The sequence below is a fragment of the Buceros rhinoceros genome, unplaced genomic scaffold (genome assembly GCF_000710305.1).
Source record: "Buceros rhinoceros silvestris isolate BGI_N320 unplaced genomic scaffold, ASM71030v1 scaffold27882, whole genome shotgun sequence".
NCBI classification, from domain to species: Eukaryota; Metazoa; Chordata; class Aves; order Bucerotiformes; family Bucerotidae; genus Buceros; species Buceros rhinoceros.
The window spans coordinates 5,982-24,841 of NW_010397682.1; the positions used below are offsets into that span (position 1 = coordinate 5,982).

General features: G+C 39.2%; 1 protein-coding gene across 1 annotated transcript in view; it reads left to right on the top strand.

The window, feature by feature from the left end:
* Positions 1 to 361: 361 nt before the first annotated feature.
* WDR44 (WD repeat domain 44) overlaps positions 362 to 18,860 on the top strand; it is a 20,536-nt gene continuing 2,037 nt past the window's right edge. Inside the window, exons 1-17 of the mRNA XM_010146354.1 lie at positions 362 to 415; positions 3,999 to 4,070; positions 4,558 to 5,188; positions 5,809 to 5,939; positions 6,037 to 6,129; positions 6,680 to 6,816; positions 7,733 to 7,816; positions 8,112 to 8,218; positions 9,171 to 9,322; positions 10,784 to 10,922; positions 11,017 to 11,081; positions 13,132 to 13,245; positions 14,097 to 14,219; positions 15,002 to 15,193; positions 15,347 to 15,448; positions 16,901 to 17,016; positions 18,399 to 18,526. Of these exons, the coding sequence (XP_010144656.1) occupies positions 4,047 to 4,070; positions 4,558 to 5,188; positions 5,809 to 5,939; positions 6,037 to 6,129; positions 6,680 to 6,816; positions 7,733 to 7,816; positions 8,112 to 8,218; positions 9,171 to 9,322; positions 10,784 to 10,922; positions 11,017 to 11,081; positions 13,132 to 13,245; positions 14,097 to 14,219; positions 15,002 to 15,193; positions 15,347 to 15,448; positions 16,901 to 17,016; positions 18,399 to 18,526 (2,338 nt within the window). The 5' untranslated portion in view covers positions 362 to 415; positions 3,999 to 4,046. The remainder of the gene's footprint in view (positions 416 to 3,998; positions 4,071 to 4,557; positions 5,189 to 5,808; positions 5,940 to 6,036; positions 6,130 to 6,679; positions 6,817 to 7,732; positions 7,817 to 8,111; positions 8,219 to 9,170; positions 9,323 to 10,783; positions 10,923 to 11,016; positions 11,082 to 13,131; positions 13,246 to 14,096; positions 14,220 to 15,001; positions 15,194 to 15,346; positions 15,449 to 16,900; positions 17,017 to 18,398; positions 18,527 to 18,860) is intronic.

Genomic DNA, 18,860 nt, shown 5'->3' on the forward strand with positions numbered 1-18,860 from the left:
GTTTCGGGTTCTTTGATGTGCACCCTGTGCTCCGTGTACGTCCTGATTTTAAATTCCCTGGAATGCGAAATGTTTGTAAATGTGTACTTGGAATAGCATAGTTTGTTAGACAAGGGTGATAGAAATGTGATTTCTAGAGGACACTGCTAAGAAACTTTCAGGGATTGTAGAAGCTGTGAATCTGTGCATTGTAGACTGTTGGGAATTTAACTACTTGAAGCCTTTTAGGTAAAGGAGTGGTATGAGAAACATTCACTTTGTTGCTAGTCTGAAGTGTCAGGTATACATTCCCTGTAAAGGAGGACAGTACTATAGTGAGTTTGATAGGAAGAGTTTGGGGTTTTTTTATCTGTGCCTACATTTGTCTTCTCTTTCCAACAGGTCACCGACCAAAGTGGGATCCCATGTGTTAAAGGTGAGTTTCTTCTTAAAATCGTTCAAATGCTTGTTAACGAACGCAGTGTTGAGCATCTCTGCCTAAAGCAGATGTGCTGTAGTAGCCCTAACACTGACACGGACAGGAAATTACAGCCTTGCTTTGTTGTAGGTAGCAATTGTTGTGCTTGTGTCTCTTGAAGTTCCAACTTTATTAGGTTATGTTAACATGTCTTGAAGCTAATTTTATTCTGAAATGTGTATGTGCAGTTTAATTGAACTCTGCTTAATTACTAGACTACCCTCTTCCAAGCAATTTGTGAGTAGTAAGCAAGTCTTTGCAGCACTTGGTTTTTGGTCTTAATACAAAATAGTTGACTTGGCTCTCTTCTGTCTTCAAAATAAGGAAAATCTTTAGTGTTGTACTTCAAAAGCCTCCCTTCTAGGTTCTGTGAAGATGATAAACTATATTTAGCTTAATGAGACAGCATTGCCACTTCCCACGCAAGTAATTGGTATGCTGCATCTGTGCACAGTGACAGCGTGCCTGCATTAAACAGGTGAGGAGTTGGAACCCTGTACAAATTTCCTGGCCTCAGAAGGGCCAAAGGTGATGCTTTGCAACACTTTTACATAGACTAAAGAAGGCTTGAAATTTGGTCTGCAACATGTTGGGAAATTGTAGCGAAAATATTTTCTGATTTGTCAGCAGCGCTCTGCTCTGAATCAATTGTCTTTTTACAGTCATATCATATCTTATGGTATCTCTTGTGGAACAGAGACTTAACCTCTATTTTGTTTTGTCTTTAACCTCCCTCTAATGATTAAGTATGACGTGTACGTCTTGCAAGAAATGTTACTCTATCATTCTGGCTAAACTCAGTGCAATCAATGAACTTCAAAACTAACTTTAATGTCTTGGCTGAATTATTAGCTGCAAAGTTCTGTATGTTGCTTGCAGGTGGTTTGGTTTTTTGGTGTTTTTTTTTTGTTTTTGAAGTGTCTTCCTAAGTCACTTGTTCAAGCTTAGTTTCTAAAGGCGGAAAAAGTAGTTGCTTCTCTGCTTGGTACAGAGAATGCGTGACTAATGGTATAGTTTGTCTTGGAAGGATAAGAAATATTTCCTAAGTCCAAAGTTTAACAGGTGTGGGAGTTTAATGTCAACAAAATTAGAAATTAATATAATGGGCTTCTGTAGGCACCGATTACTCCTAAGTATTGAAGTTGTTATACCTTTTAAGATAGATTTAAGTAATAGAGCAAAGTAACACTTGCATTTATATTAGAAAAGCTTTGGAAGGAGGGGGAGGAAGTGGAGAAGGAGGAAGGCTTTCTGTAATTATAGTTGTGTCTGCATGATGCACCGTTTCTTGAGGTCAAAACTCTTAAAAATAGATGTCCGCAACAGTTGTAGTGGGCTTTTTGCAAGTATATTATATTACTGTGCAGTAAAGATTCTATTTGACTAGCTGAGTGTCTAAAAAAAGTCTGAGAAATTTCTTAGATATCTGTACCAGACATTCACTCTAAATCTCATCAAGATCTGAAAAAATATGGCGAAGGCTTTTAAAATGCCTGTTTAATATGGAGATTAGGTATCTTGTGCCTATCAAAAACTGTATAAGTGGAATTAAATTAATAGCCTAACAAAAATAATTCATAATGCTAACAGCCAGCCTTTGGGGGCTTTAACTTTGTGGGGAGACAGTTGAGGACTGCTGACTTCAACAGAAGAGTTTTGTATCTGTAGACAGGAAGGAGTAGAATGGTAGATCTGTATCTCAGCTCAGGGAATCACTTGGTGTTTGGGGCCTTTTTTAGTATTTTAAGCTTGGTAATTTAATTCTTCGAATCAGTTTTGAGGACTTTCTCTTCTGTGAGACAAATACAGGCTTTTTTCTGCAGCTTTGGTCACCAAATAGACTGTGCAGTATTGTCAAAGAGTGGAACAAGTTGCATGGAGATGATGTGCAGTCTCCATCCTTGGATATAGTCAAAACCTGACTGGACACATTTTTGAGCTATCTGCTCTAGTTGGCTGTGCTTTGAGGACTACAGGATCTCCACAGGTCCCTTCCAACATCAAGTGTTCTATCAGATTCCCCTTTAGGTACTGCTGATACTGCCTAAAGGCAGTGTGAACTTGTGGCCTTTCAATGCTAAAAGGGTGCCTATAGGAAAGATAGGGACAAACTTCTTAGCAGGGCCTGTTGCAGTAGGACAAGTAGTAATGGTTCTAAACTAGAAGAAGGTAGAAGGGAGAAATTTTTTACAATGAGGGTGGCAAAACACTGGCAATACAGGTTGCCCAGAGAGGTGGTGGAAGCCCCGTTCCTGGAAACATTCCAGGTCAGGTTGGATGGGGCTCTGAGGAACCTGATGTAGTTGAAGATGTCCCTGTTCACTGCAGGGGGGTGGAACTGGATGACATTTGAAGGTTCCTTCCAACCCAGACTGTCTATGATTCTAATAATTCATGTAGAACAGAAGGCATATGATCCTAGACCGTATTAACTGAGGTTAAAGCAGTATCCTCCTATGGTATAAACCACTTGCTTTTCTGAATCTCAGATTTTTCAGTTATCAGTGAATATGTTCACTCACAAATAGAATATTTTCTGTTCTAAGACCTTGTATATAACATCCATACTTAACATGCTGAAAGTGTACTCTAATTCTGATATTCCTAGGGCTGCCTATCTTAAGCATTATTTATTTAATTATATTTTAAAAAATTAAATAAGACTTAAAACTATTACAAAGATTTACTGCATTACTTTTGTCCATGAGGCCACATTTAGTGGATTTCTTTTATTAATTCTTTCTTTGGCAATATATATCGAAGTGTTGATGCTGTTTGCGCTTCTCAACTATACTTCTTAAACTGCAAGCAGACTTCGCTTCAGTAGTATGATATCCTGGTAGTGTCGATGGTACATGTATAAAGGTTAAATAGTATACTCAGCTTCAAATAGTCTTGCAGTCTGTCACCCAAATGTTCTGAAAATGTTCTTGGTGGTTTTGCTTAAATCCAGTTATTTAATTTGTTCTGCTGCAGTTGATTTAAATTTCAGAAGGATCTGCATGAAGATGACTGATGGCAAAATTAGACATTGTGTGCTAGGAATAAATGTAGAACGTAAGATTCCGTGTCAGAACCTTAAAGGCGTATTTGTGACCGCTTGCTAGATCTGCCCGACAACCTGAAAATTTCTAAAACAGTTTCTATTATGTGGTGATAGTACAGTTCTTGCATCCTTTCCCACAAGTTGATAAAGAAAAAAAAAATACTGTAATATGGATTTTCCTTGCTGTGGATTATTAAATGTGTATATTTCTTTAAGCTTCATGCTACTGTCAATTTTATTTTAGTTGACATTGAGACCTCTTAAAAATAACTGCTTTTTTTGCTTAATAGTGTGCAGATTTTCTGTATGAGGCAGTGTGAAATACTCCTCATGTGCACTGTTCATTACTGTCTAAACATCTGTCTGACAGCGGTAACGTGATAATTTAGCAGAATTCTTGTCCTTTATGCTATTTAATTTGTTGTAGCTCTATTTTTGTTAGATCATCTCGCTGTGGAACTTGCTACCATCATCTTACATCTTTTTTTTCCGTAGGACGTGGACAAACTACACAAAACTGGAAACGAAACCTTTGTACAAGAAATGAAGCAAGATGATTCAAAAGAGGTTAGTTAAATATTCCTTTGTGCTTCCAGCATCACACTAGGAATACTAAATAATTTAACAATCAGTCTTCATCTTGAAACTAACAAAGGTCAGAATTTGTTGTTAATGTTAGTAAGAATGTTCATCTAAATGGTAGAACTCAAAGTAAGTGTTCTAAAAACATATTTAGTATTCACTGGTGTTGAGTTATTTGTGGAGTTTACGGGATTGTACTTAGTGCGTGAGAACTCTGAAGAGTGAACAGCTTTTGTTTTCTAACTTTCTCTCAAAATATATTAAAAAGGAGTGGAAATTAGTCACTTTGTGTTATTTTTTGAATATGCCTATTTCTGTACCTAGGTTCTGATCTCCAGCATTATTAAACACGATGTATTTTGTGTATAAAGTAACTCTTCAGTGGAAGAGTTCTGGTGGGTGTTGTACAGATAAGTATACCCTAGAAGTGCCTGCTATTTAACAGTAGAATGGTTTTGGTTTGTTTCTTTAGATTATTGACAGTATTATAGAAGAAAGTCAGAAGGCACAACAGCTAGATGATGATTCTTTAGCTTCCAGAGGAAAAGATTTGACTGTTCCAACTTCAGATGCAAATGCTTGGATTTCTGGAGTGGGTATCATTAGTAATACTCCAGAAGTGTTAGCTGCTAAAATACCAGTACAAGAAGACCCTAGCGAACCAACGTGTCAGAGTGTGTGTAAGGACACTGAACTGGAGTCAGGGAAGCTTTTGTTTACTTCTGAGCAACAGGAAACTCATAAACTAACAAAAGCGACAAATGCAACTGACCATAAAATGGATGAAACTGAAGCACAAGAAGAAACATCAACAAACGAGGACATAACAGACAAGAAAGAGGTAAATACTTTAGAACAAACAGCTTCAGATTTATCTACCAAAGACCTTTCTACAACAGAAGAAATTCCTCCAGCAAAACCTCCACGGCAGCTGACTGTAGAACCCGATATAGTTGCTAGCACAAAGAAGCCTGTCCCAGCACGGCCACCACCTCCAACAAATGTTCCTCCTCCAAGACCACCACCGCCTGCACGGCCGGCTCCACCACCCCGGAAGAAGAAGAGTGAACTGGATTTTGAAGTGCAAAAACCAGTTTTAGAAGGCAAGTATTCTATTTTAGGTGGGTTTAGTTATCCACATGGTTACTATTTTTGTGTTTTGAGAGAAGAATCATTCAATCTTATGATTTCAGTTTAGTTGACTTGTAAATGAGGGGAGGGGGAAAAAGGTCATCAATAATCTTTAGCTTTTTAGAGTGGATAAATACCCTTTTGCATTACAAGTGTTCTTAATTCATAGCCTTTCTTGTAAACGAACACTTCTACCAGAATAGCCACTTCTGTAGCGAGAAGTTGTCTCATCAATACAGAAACTGAAAAAAGTTACACGCTTCAAATAAAATGTGTACGATCTGTATTTGCATAGAAATACGAGTCAAGATATAGACTGAGGTCTCGTGAAAATGAATAGTCCTGGGTTACTATAGAAATTAATTTTAAAAAGATTGTTAATAAGAGGACTAGGCATGAAATCACACCTGTACCTCCAACTATATATGAAATGTATAACTGGTACGGTGGATTTGGTGGCAGTTGATGTTTAAAAAAATGAAACTTGTCAGAAAGTGTGTTCGGGACTGGTGTTAGGAGTCTAACAATCTGTAGCCTGCCGACGAGTAAGGCAAGTGTTATGCGCTTTTTTCTGATATGAATCTCTTCTCAGTTTCTCGAGAGAGCTTCACAGCTGGTGGTCTTTTAACTCCAAGTGTCGTGACAGAGAGCATGCCCAAAGATTCTCAGCCTTCTCTGGATTTGGCAAGCGCAACTAGTGGAGATAAAATAGTCACTGCACAGGTATTGGGAAACTGCTAGAAGTTCAATAACTGTAACATTTTTCTATTACTTTAGTGTTACAGTAGAGATAATATTTTCTGTGTGTGCAAAATTCCAGGAAAATGGGAAAGCAGCTGATGGTCAAACAACAAATGAAGTACTTGGACCGCAAAGACCCAGGTCTAATTCTGGAAGAGAGCTCACAGATGAGGTATTCACAGAGTACATTCTTGTGCATGCTTTGCCAGGCTGTCAAATGAATTGGAGTAGACACACATCCCTTCTTGTGCTCTGAAACACCACATGCTGTGACCAGGGATGCAAATAGGAGTGATGGCGTCCAGGCTTTGCCCACCTAAGAACTTTGTGGTCCCCAAGTTATATGTGATATTTATGTTTGAAAGTGTGAGTTTTAACTGTTCTGAAAGGGGTAGATTTCAATGTCTTTTAATGACGTGATAAGTCTGTATTAGCATGGAAGTTGTCAGGCAGTGGCTGATGTCTACAGCTGCTTTTCTGATTTGCGAAATTGAATTGTGATGACGTGTAATTGTTCATCTGTGTATTGTGGTTGATAATGTTCATGCTAACACGCTAAAGGCATTTTTAAGTTAAACGTAGTCTTTGTAAAATACATATTTAGCAAGCTACAGAATTTCCCATTAAGATAAATAATCTGTAAGATCAGATGATTTCCATTTTGCTCTAGGTGTTGGAGTCTAGTGAAGTCATCTTAATTTCACATCTCATTTTTTCCATAGGAAATTCTAGCAAGTGTAATGATAAAAAACCTTGATACGGGTGAAGAAATACCCCTGAGTTTGGCAGAAGAAAAGTTGCCAACAGGCATTAATCCCCTGACGTTGCATATCATGAGGAGAACTAAAGAATACGTCAGGTATGAATGATGATAGCTTTCAGCTCTTCATGATACCGTTGCTTTTATAGTTTACTTGCATAAGAGCAGTCTCCGTGTACGCAGAAAGTCTGAATTCATCTTGTCTCTGACTAATCTGAGTGCTAATTCCCAGTTCTCTATCAACTAGGCTGTTCATTGAATTTTTAAGTGAACTAAAAGGTGATGATATTGCTGGAACTTGACAGGCGAGTATGTCCGAAGATCCGGCTGAACTGCAGTTAGCACTGAAGATCTGTTGTTGTTGGCATAGCTGATGGCTTTGAGATTTTCCTGTTTTCAACAGTTTTAGGCCCTTCTGTTGTTTAAAACTGAGTCTGTAAATTTCGTTAGAAAAATACAGTTCCTTAATCATCAGAGAATTCAATTTCTTAATGAAATCATGTCAATCTTGGTGTTTTTTTCCAAAGGCCTTGATTTATGTGAATTTATACATCAGACAACTTTCAGGTTTTTTTGCATTGCTGTGTTATCACTGAAAACCTCACTTTTGTAGAACTGTACTCCTCTGTGTACAAACTTCTGTTTCAGAATTAACCACTATTTATTTAATCTATGGAAAGCAAGGTATGAGGACAAGGTGGCATGTTACCAGTTCCTAGTAGTGTAATGTATTTTGTCTGCTCTTAGCTTTCAAAGCATTACAATAAACTTAGGTCTGAAACATGAGGAAGGGAGTAATGTATCTGCCATCTGCGGAGTATATGCGATTTTAGTATCAGGGTACCTAAGAATTGAAAGGTCTGTTTTATCACTTAACATCACATCCATGTTTTTCCAGTGTGTTACATGAAGGAATAAAGATGGATCCTAAAATGCAGATGTGACTTTACTAACGTTTTGTTGGATTTAGATTCATTGTGATTTCGTATTAAGCAATCACTTCTGTATTTCCTAGTAACGATGCAGCGCAGTCTGATGACGAAGACAAAATGCAGACACAGCAAACTGATTCTGATGGAGGGAGGTTAAAACAAAAAACGTAAGATGCTGTTTCATATACTTATGAAAGAATAGGAAGGTTTTGATTTCCTAAGCTGAAGCTCCCCTTCTGACTTCTGAAAAAGTTACCTTTTAAGTACAAGTGATGCCTGAATTTACATAAGCCCATTGCTCTGCAGTTGAACTGAAGGTTACGTGACTGCTGACAAATTAAATGCTTATTTTAATCAGTAATAGAAAGAGGTTATATTGCATTCAAAATCAAAATTATTCACAATAGCAAAAAAGTGAGTAAGTCAGTATTATGTGTTGAAAAAGTACCCTTGCTTTTTAAGGACACAGCTGAAAAAGTTCCTTGGCAAATCCGTAAAGCGAGCAAAGCATCTGGCTGAAGAATATGGCGAGCGTGCCGTAAATAAAGTTAAGAGTGTTCGAGATGAAGGTAAGTGGCACCGATGTGTTTTTATTTATTTTTAATAGGATAATCTGTTTATCCTTGGGCTCCTAGGAAACAAAGCCAGCTGAGGGACGTACATATAGATATATATGCACGCACACAGTGGTATTCTAACATGATAGAGGTGATGTGGCTCGTGGCTTGGTAGGCATTTTGACACTAGCAGTCACAAGAGTGTAAAGTAGTAGGTGAGAGACCTTTCAGCTTAATCAGTTGAATACTGTTATCTTTGTGCCGTTAGGAAGCTGTCTGGATATCGAAATGTAAATCTTTTTGGAATGTTATTCCAGCAAAGGTAGAACTGGGGGTTGTCTTCATTAGTTTAATAAAATCGGATTGTTTTCTGACAACCGGTGCCACCATTAGAATTCTCCTACAACTTGAGCTCTTGTGAGATTTCCTAACTACAGCAGAATTCTTCCTGTCTCCTTTCATCAGTCTTTCTTTCAGACAGACCTGTAGGACTGCTCTAAGCTAGTCTAACCACAGCCTGAGATAAGGGCCATAGAACTTACCAACTTAGCATCTTGTGTTGCTGCTGGCTGTTTCCCCAACTCTTTTGCTTTGTGGGCAAATCACCAGGCCATTTCACTTTATCCAGTCAGAAGAAACCATACAATAATTTTCAGCACACGTTAAACTGACAGGAATCACTTACTGCAGGATCTGCAGAATGCAAGACCTTGTGTAAGAAGGGGCAGGACAAAAATGGGTATCAGTTCCTATTTTGTGTTCTGTGTTTGGGTTCACTACAACCTATAATTAGTGTAGGTGTATTTTTACACCTTGATGCAACAGTACTCTGGTTTTGCTTTAAGATCGTAAAATTGCCTATGAAAGATTCTTAATTCAGGACTAATCTGCTACCAAAAAGTGTAGACAAATGCTGACCAATAGGTTAAATGTGTGCCGTGATATGTACTGCTGTTCCTCTTAGTCTTCCATACAGATCAAGATGATCCCTCGTCCAGTGATGATGAAGGGATGCCATATACCAGACCAGTTAAGTTCAAAGCAGCCCATGGCTTCAAGGGACCTTATGATTTTGAACAGATTAAAGTTGTTCAGGATCTCAGTGGAGAGCATATGGTAGGTCTCAAATTTCATCTGTGGTTTGCTAAATCTGTTCAGCCTGACGTTCAACTTCTAGTTTTTATCTACTTGTTGACCTCCAGAAATGACTGTCAAGTTTATTCATTCTGAAAAACAATATTCTGGCCAGAAATGAAAATTTGACTGGTTTGATCAGATCTTCAGGAGGAAAAAAAAAAGTCTGTAGATACTCAGGCTTTAGGGATTCTGTAGAGCTTTTCCTTGAAGAGTTTTAGTATTGAGTGGTACCTGGTTGCTAAGTTCAGGCAATTACAAATTTAGGCTGAAATAGGCTCTGTCCCACTATCCCATTACTAGAACTGAGCACAGAGCAGCAAGGTTGACCTACTTGGTAGCAAATAAACTCGTCTGCCTGTTAGAGAGATGAACACAAGTATTTAGCAGAAATACTAGATAGGTTCTGGAGGCAAAACTGGGGAGAGGTTAATGGGGTGTGTGGATCAGAATGGTAGGGAGGGGAGAGACTGCAATACAATATTTGCAGAGTGCTGTGGAGAATGAAGCAGAAAAGCTGCCTGTTCATCACTGTTGGAAGTGTGCATGCTTCCCTGCAGAGTCTGAAGTACATTCTAGTTTTCTGAACTTCCCAGATTCTTCTGTTGACAACGACTGAAACAGTCTCTAAGTGTTAGGCTAAGGATAATGACCTACAGCAATCAGTGTGGTGACTGGAGATTTCCAGCTTGTGATCCGCAGTGAAAGTTTCCAGTCCTACTGGTAATCCATCTGTGTTAGTTTCCATCATGCCAGGATTTGATTCTTAAAGCCTAGGAAATTGCCCAAAAGCATCCTAAAAAGATGCTAGGCTGGTGGAGTCAAATGCCTGATAGCTGTTCATTAAATGAGCAGCAGGAAATGGAATGCTGCTTGTGTGGTATGTGTTTTATTGACTACAGGCTCTTCGGACTTTGCAATAGAGAAAGAATTGTTTTCAGAGGCTTTGTAAAATCTTCATGCCAATTCTGAACTCGACAAATACATGTAGTACTTGTTTTGGTTGCCAGAATTGATGTAACCAAGCACAATTTCTACTTGAAAAAAGTGTTAGCACAACTTGTGCTAGCTTCAAGTGCAGCTGCAAGTACTTGCCAGTTCTACAAACCGAACAGGAGGTTTTAAGTCGCTCAGAACCCTGGCTGGCTGGCTCTTGCTAACCGTGCCAGTTTTATGTAAGCTATGTGGTAGTCCTGAGCTCCCTCAACTACTCTCCTGCTGTAATCTGCCCTGTGGTCTGTTCCTTTTGGACTGTTTTTGCAAGTGTGTTGCACAATCCATCAGTTTTAACAATTGCTTTTCAGCATTTTGATCTACAATTTATTTAAGCTGTGGTATCTTGTATATGTACTAAATTTTGTCAGCTGGCATCATAGAAAGGCTTTTTGGTGTGGAAAAAAGGCACTTTATGTATCTTAAACAATGATCTCTTTATTTTGGCAGGGTGCTGTTTGGACAATGAAGTTTTCTCACTGCGGTCGATTACTTGCATCTGCAGGACAGGACAACGTAGTAAGAATATGGGTTTTAAAGAATGCTTTCGACTATTTCAATAACATGCGAATGAAGTACAACACAGAAGGTACCTTTCCATGCATCACTAGAGCTCTAAATACTAGAAATTCTAGTTATTTGGGAAGTCGGAGTTGACGATGGTGTTTCTGCCTGCATTCTAGGCCGCGTCTCTCCCTCCCCATCTCAGGAGAGTCTGAATTCTTCGAAGTCTGATACTGATGCAGGGGTACGTACAGTACATACTGGGAGGGGAAGAGAGGGTTTGCGTTGTTCATCGTTGCTTTATCCAAACACATTGAAGAGTTCTTGGCGGTGGTCTCTGAGGCTTATCAATGGATGTGTTCAGTCAGATACTGTTATCCCGTGTGTATGGGGTGCAAACAAGATCGCGTATCACTAAGCTTAATGTGCTGCAAATCTGCATAGCTTTGTGGTGGCCTTCTGCCAGAGCAGATTTGAGTGAAATGCTGTAGGGGAAAAAAACCTACATTGTTGAATTTCCTGCCTTAGCATTTTGTCTGGCTTATGGTTAACGTCTGAGTTGATGATGTTTTTTCTGAGGAAGGCTTGCTCAGCCACACACACGAGGGCTGTTGTTTTGAGTGGGTTTGTTGTTGGAGAGGTTTTGTTTAGTTATGTTTTTGTTGTTTTGCACCTGTTTTGTTCTGAAAGGGTCTCTTAGTAGAATCATACAATGGTTTGGGTTGGAAGGGGCCTTTGAAGTTCATCTAGTCCCAACCCCCCTGCCAGGGGCAGGGACACCTTCCACTAGATCCAGTTGCTCAAAGCCCTGTCCAGCCTGGCCTTGAACACTTTCTGGGCAACCTGTTCCAGTGCATCAACACCTTCACAGTGAAAAATTTCTCCCTTCTAGCCAATCTAAATTTACCCATTTTCAGTTTAAATCATTACCATTCATCCCTGTCACTATGTTCCCTGATAAAAGTCCCTCGACACATTTCCTGTAGCTCCCACTAAGTACAGGAAGGCTGCTATAAGGTCTCTCCAGAGGGAACAATCCCCACTCTCTCAGCCTGTCCTCATAGGAGAGGTGGTCCAGTCCCCTGATCATCATCTTGGTCTTCCTCTGTCCCTGCTCAAGCAGGTCCGTGTCTTTCTTACACTGGTGACCCAGGGATGAACACAGTGTTCCAGGTGGGGTCTCACGAGAGTGGAAGGGCAGAATCACTTCCCTCAACCTGCTGGACACACTTTTTTGATGCAGCCCAGGATGCGATTGGCTTTCTGGGCTGCGAGCACACATTGCTGACTCATTCAATTTTTCATCCACCAACACCCCCAAGTCCTCCTCCTCAGGGCTGCTCTCAGTCCACTCCTCGCCCAGCCTGTATTTGTGCCTGGGATTGCCGTGACCCATGTGCGGGACCTTGCACTTGGTCCTGTTGAACTTCATGAAATTCACCTGGGCCCACCTGTCCAGCATGTACGGATCCCTCTGGTTCCGATTTCTTCCGTGCAGCGTGTTGACCATGCTGCGGTTTGGTGTAATAGGCAAACTTGCCAAGGGTGCACTTGATCCCACTGTCACTGTCACCGACAAAGATCTTGAGCAGCGCTGGTCATCATACTGACCCTTGAGGAGCACCACTCAGGCATCAAGCCATTGACCATGAGTCTTTGAATGTGACCATCCAGCTGATTCTTCATCCACTGTCAAGTTCACCTCTCTCCAATTCAGAGACAAGGGTGCCGTGCCGGACAGTGTCAAATGCTTTGCACGAGTCCAGGTAGATGATGTCAGTTGCTCTTCCCTAATCCACCAGTGCTGTAAACCCATTGTAGAAGGCCACTAGATTTGTCAGGCACGGTTTACCCAGGCTGGCTGTCTCCAGTTGCCTCCTTACCTTCCATGTGCCATGTGAGAAGTTACTAGGAAGTTTTCATTCTTGATATGCGTTAGGAATGCGGCAACTTTAACTCGCAGTTTATATTTTAATTTGGAATGCAGTTTACAAGGTCTTTGTTCCAAAACTGTATCTTCAGTTATTTGCATAATTTACTGTCAGCTTTATCCCATTGAATAAAAGCTGTATGGATGGAAAATTCAGAGCTTTGGAAGTTCAGGATGATGTTTCACAACCCACTGTACTTCGACTTTACTTCACTTGTTTGCTAGTGCAGTGTTGGTTGTTTTAAAGTCATGAGAGATGTTCTTCACATCGTTATTGGCCCTGTGCTTTCTGTAAGCAGTAATTGCTTTTTTGAGAATTTCTCCAGCTAACGTTTTATAATATTTCTATACATTTCTCCAATAGATTTGCAGTGGAGTTGACGAAGACCCAGATGATAAAAATGCCCCATTTCGTCAACGACCGTTTTGCAAATACAAAGGGCATACAGCAGATCTGCTTGATCTTTCCTGGTCTAAAGTAAGGCACCTTCATACAGACTATGTATTCTCTTGTATTTGCATCGTTTTCTTTCTGTCAGTTGCCATTGGAACCATATGTCTAAACAATAAGAAACAGTCATTGAAGTTAAGAGAAAAGGTTTGTGGAGACAACACTTATTCCAGGTGAAATAGTTGGGATAAAATGAAAATCTTCTTGGGCTTGTTTAATTAAGAGTATTCTTAAAAAAAAGAAAAATAAACCAACAAAAAGCAAAAAAAAAAAAAACCCTCAAGAAAAGAAATCCCAAACCAGCCTTAAGCTGGTAACAATTACAGTTGTGTGTTCAACAGTGAAGCAAAATTGTTTAGAGTGGAAGGAGTTGCCACTGAGCTGTGTCATTTCTGATTTATGGTGTTACCACTTTTCTTGTCTTCAGTGTGTTTCACTGGTTTTAGGCAAAGTGTACAGATTCTAAAGTTGCCAAATATAAACATAAATCTTAAAGTTAGGGAATTACCTTGTGCTTAACTTTCGTATTTTTCACATAAAGCTTACTCAGTTAATTCTGCATGTTGGAATACAGTTGTAGTTTTCAGAGCACTGTCTTGCTGCAGGATCTTAGGCAGGAGTGGCTCTTGCCACATCTCTGAAGCCTGTTTCTTCTCTGAAGCAATCATTTCCATGGAGATTGTTCCAGAACGCTTTCTGTGTACTGGTCTTAAGTAAAGCACAGATCACTAATGATAATTTAGATAAAATATTTATCTGAAAGGATAAAATGTCGAATTCCATGGCAATAGGAGTTGGTAAGGCTTTACCAATCAGATTACTTATGTATTTTCTGTAACTGTTGTCTCTAATAACCATGGAATTCTCTTTTTTCACAGAATTACTTCTTGCTTTCTTCTTCTATGGACAAAACTGTCAGATTATGGCACATATCAAGAAGAGAATGTCTTTGCTGTTTCCAGCATATAGACTTTGTCACCGCTATAGCGTTCCATCCAAGGGTAAGTGTAATCGCCCTCCTTCTGCTAGAGAGGCAGAATTTGAAATTGCAAGAATCCTCCCCCTTTATTTTAAATTAAAAAAAAAAAAATTGAATAATAGTTAGTGCACTCTTTTTATAATACTCTGGAACGATAAGTGTTCACCTTCACTAAACTTCACCAGGAGTGTCCATGTGGTTTATCCATTTGTAGGCATGATGCAGAAAGGGAATGGTAACATCACAGCTGGTATGGTTTTTGAGTAACTTTGTGAAAAGAGGGGTGTTGTGATTCAGTATTAGTGGAAAAAAAATCATCATGAAATTTAACAGATTGTCTGGATGAGGAGAGGTGAACCAGAGACCTCCAAAGATCCCTTCAGCCTATCTTATTTTATTATTTAAAAAAAACCTGTAATAAAACCTCCTAATATTATTAAAACTCAAGTAGAGGAAAAACAATTTTCAGTGTACCCTCAACATAATGAACTGATAGATGTATCAGGAACTCCGAAAGGAGCTTTCAGCTCCTGACGAGGTTAGTGTTTTTCTAACGTACATTGAGAGGGTAAAAAGTAACTGGTAATGGTGAACAATTACACTGCATATGTATGATCTTGTCAGAAATCTGTTAGAAATTGAACTCGTTTACCAGTAATTTTAACATTGTCTTTTCAACTCCTCTTGAGAGCTCTTCCTTGGGAGGTTCTGTAGAGCAGCTGTTGGGAAATGGAGGGGAAGGTTTTAAGGAAATCAGGGCGTGCTCGTAGCACAAGCAGAGATTAATGTAGTGTGACCTCTCAGGATGACAGGTACTTCTTAAGTGGTTCATTGGATGGGAAACTCCGACTCTGGAACATTCCTGACAAAAAGGTGGCATTATGGAATGAAGTAGATGGGCAGACAAAATTGATTACAGCTGCCAACTTCTGTCAGAATGGCAAATACGCAGTCATAGGCACGTACGACGGAAGATGCATCTTCTATGACACAGAGGTAAAAGCTTTTTGAGATTGTATTTTTTTATGTTACATAACAGATTTAAAAGTCATGCTTATTTAAATATCAAGAAACAAACCTATTAGAACATGGAGTACAATGAAGTTTTTACGCTTTATTTCAAATCAAGATGTATTTTAATCTTTCCAGCACTTGAAGTACCATACACAAATACATGTGCGTTCTACCAGAGGCCGAAATAGAGTTGGAAGAAAAATTACTGGCATTGAACCCTTGCCTGGAGAAAATAAGGTACTGTCTTTCAGTGCAACTTTGGCTCGGTACTGGTGTGCAATGTTTGTAGCTAATGCTTAATAAGTTTGTGCTAATCTTGTTTGTAGTCACTGGCTTAAATCCAAAGTCTTTAGACACTACTAAAATGACTGCTACCCTTTGCCGATTTAGACTAATACAATATTAAATAGTGGTAAAATAGATAATTTGGGGGTTTTCAAATGACATTATGCTCTGATTAATTGAAAGGTGAGAAAATGCTTTCAGTCCAAAATTTTGGCATAATTAACCTCCCTTGAATTTAATATGAATTTGGAAACGTACTTCATACAGAAGCTGAAAAAATGCTAAAAGCTCAGAAGCCATTATACAAACAAGTGTACTCTGTTCTTCAGAATTGGTTCTTTTGTTTAGCTTTTCAGTCTAAACTGAAACCTAATGTTGTGAAAGGGTCAAACTATCATCAAAGAACGTGCTGTTGAATATTAAAGATAGAATCTAAAGCTGGAGAATTTCTCACCTGTATGTAAAGCTTCAGGGGTGGTGTGGCATCAACAGCTGACTTAACAAGAGTAGTAGATCACCAGTTGTTACCTATATTGTGCTCTTATCCATGATTTAATTCCAAAGACATGCAGAAGGTTCAGAAATCGATAATGCTGTTGGATTTGCATCAGATGCTGTGTGTTGGCATGTTTAATGATGTAATAAAACACAGCTCAGCATCAACTCTTTTGCTAACAAATAGGAAGTTCTGTAACGTGATGGTATTCCAAGAGCTGACACAACTTTGCATAAACGATTAGGCAAGTAGGGGTCGGTGTTTGACTGCTACTGTGCTGTACCCTTTTTTTGGTGTGGTCTTGAGGCTTATGCTCACCTACGATTTGCTCCACTTCTCATGTACTGTAAAAGGGCTCATCGGCTGAATGCCCTTGCGCATTTTGGCAACCCTTTCACAGACTCCTCTGGTCACTGCAAGTACATTTAAGCTTCTGATCTGAAAAATGTGAGAAGAAATCAAACTTGCATCAACCAAGAAAAGTCCACTTGGTTTATATAGCAGATAATGGTCTTTGATCTGCGCTTCATGATTGATTCGGTCACGACTCTTCAGAAATTTACCTCACTAGAATAGCTATTTTGCTGTATTATTGTGGAATGTGTTCCAAAGTACCCTTAGCAAATTGATAACTGTTTTTTGGGCCCACATTTCACTTCAGTAAACAGCAGCTGTTCTGGTTCAGACCGGTCAGGAAAATCTTGACAGTGAAGTTGTGTTCTGTCCACTGAGGAAAGAGGAAAACGTCTTTGTCCTAAATCTTATTCTGCTTCTTTGGGCCTATTCTTTGTTTATGTAACTTTTTTAATCAAAAGAAATGGAATTCTGACTCTTTGAATGAACTCTGTTGCTCCTTTTGGGGCATACTAATCTTTTCTACTCCTAACTTTTATTTCTTTCTTTTCTAGATACTAGTAACATCAAATGATTCCAGAATCAGATTGTACGACCTGAGAGATCTGTCTTTATCTATGAAATACAAAGGTTATGTCAATAGCAGCAGCCAGATCAAAGCCAGCTTTAGGTAAGACAGTGTTGTAACAACACAGTTGTTGGATTTTGGAAATGCTGTGGCTGAAGTACAGAGGCTTTTCTTTAAATAATCTGTTTATCTTGGTATGAAACTGAGCCTCTGAAATGTCATTTGGCTCAGGATATGAAGATAACTAAAGGCTCTGGTGAAGAATGACAAAGCTGCCAATGAGCAGGGAGCTTCTGTGAATCAGTGAATCCTTTTGTATTGACAGTATGATGCAGGAACTGTACTAGAACTGCTGGGGCTGGGACACCACATCTTTTCTCTCCTTCATGATAGATAGGTTTTATTTCCTTAATTTTGTCAGATATTGTTGCAGATGTGTTGGTCTTCCAACTGTTGCTCAAGGTTGTTGGTCACTGCCTGTTTATCATCAGTATCGGGAAACAGCCTGCAAATATGAATTGGAATTATCTTTTCCTCTTTTTCTGTGCTGGCCTAAGATGCTTTTCTGTGTTTGAGTATACTACCCTGACTGTCAATGGAAATACTGGTTTTTAAGCTAGGAAAAGCAAAGGAGTAGACAGAGAGGAATATTTGTTTTATTCCCACCTTGGGCCTTGCAGAAGCTGAAAGGGAAAAATGCTTGGGTATCTTTTCAACCTGAATGTTTGAGCAGAGGAATAATGCCAATTTTAATGTTGATTGTCCGCTTTTGGTCTTTGAAAGCATCTTGAAGGCTGAAACAGTATTTCACAGAATGGCTGAGGGTGGAAGGGACCTCTGGAGGTCATCTGGTCCAGCCCCCCTGCTCAAGATTAATTTCCCAATTTAAGTCATCTCTGCTTACAGGGCTGTAGCATAGTTAGCATTAGAGCTAGCTATGTGACGTACTGATTGGTAGGTAAATTAAAAGTAAGAACTTGTACTGGGTTTGCAGGTACTGTTTTGTTGCTGTCAGTGGGCATTATATGCTCTTGTTGAATGCCTTTCATCTTGCACCTGTGTGGCTTTTTTCTGCACATCATTTGATTGTAAACCATTCCAGTTACAGTCTCAGATGTTCACACAGGTTCCAGGCTCAAATAGATGCAAATTACCTTTAAAGATTATGCTATTTTCTTGTTGCTGAGCATAGCTGTGAGACTAACCCTCTTCTATGTTGGAAGCTGCAGGAGAACAGCTTCTGTGTGCTGTTCATGAGAACTGTTTCTTTTTCTTCCTGAGGGACAGCATTGTGAAGCTTGTGTGCACATGCATGTAAGGGCTGAGTATTTCTTTTGAGTTTCAGTCACTAAACTGAAGGATCAGTTTGAATTGTGAATTTAGCCTGATTGCACTTGTAAAGCTGCAAGTTATCTGGAAAGCGACTGTACTGGTTGCCTGAACAGCTGAGAAAAGTAATGTTTCTTCCTTCTTTGAATCTGTAGCCATGACTTTACCTACATTGTAAGTGGTTCAGAAGATAAATATGTTTATATCTGGAGTACATACCATGATTTGAGCAAGTTTACATCTGTAAGAAGAGACCGTAATGACTTCTGGGAAGGCATTAAAGGTAAAAATCAACCTCTGATCTTGTTTTATCAAAGCTCCTATGATTTAATTTTTTTTATTTTCTAGATTTTATTTGATCAGCAGTGCTATTTATCTAGCTTGAACAAACCCTTAGCAAGATGCATTGTAATTGGTGGATTTTCAGTCAGTGGACTGTTAGAAAACTTTGTCCACAGGGAACTTATTTACAGCTGCATGATTGGGATGGGAAGAGACAGTAGGTAAGAGGTTGTTCAGCTTCAGGAAGAAATTCCAAAAGTACATAATGTTTCGCTGGCAGAACTTGATTAAGTGTAGAAATCAACATAATTATCAATCCTTAGATCCTGTAGGGA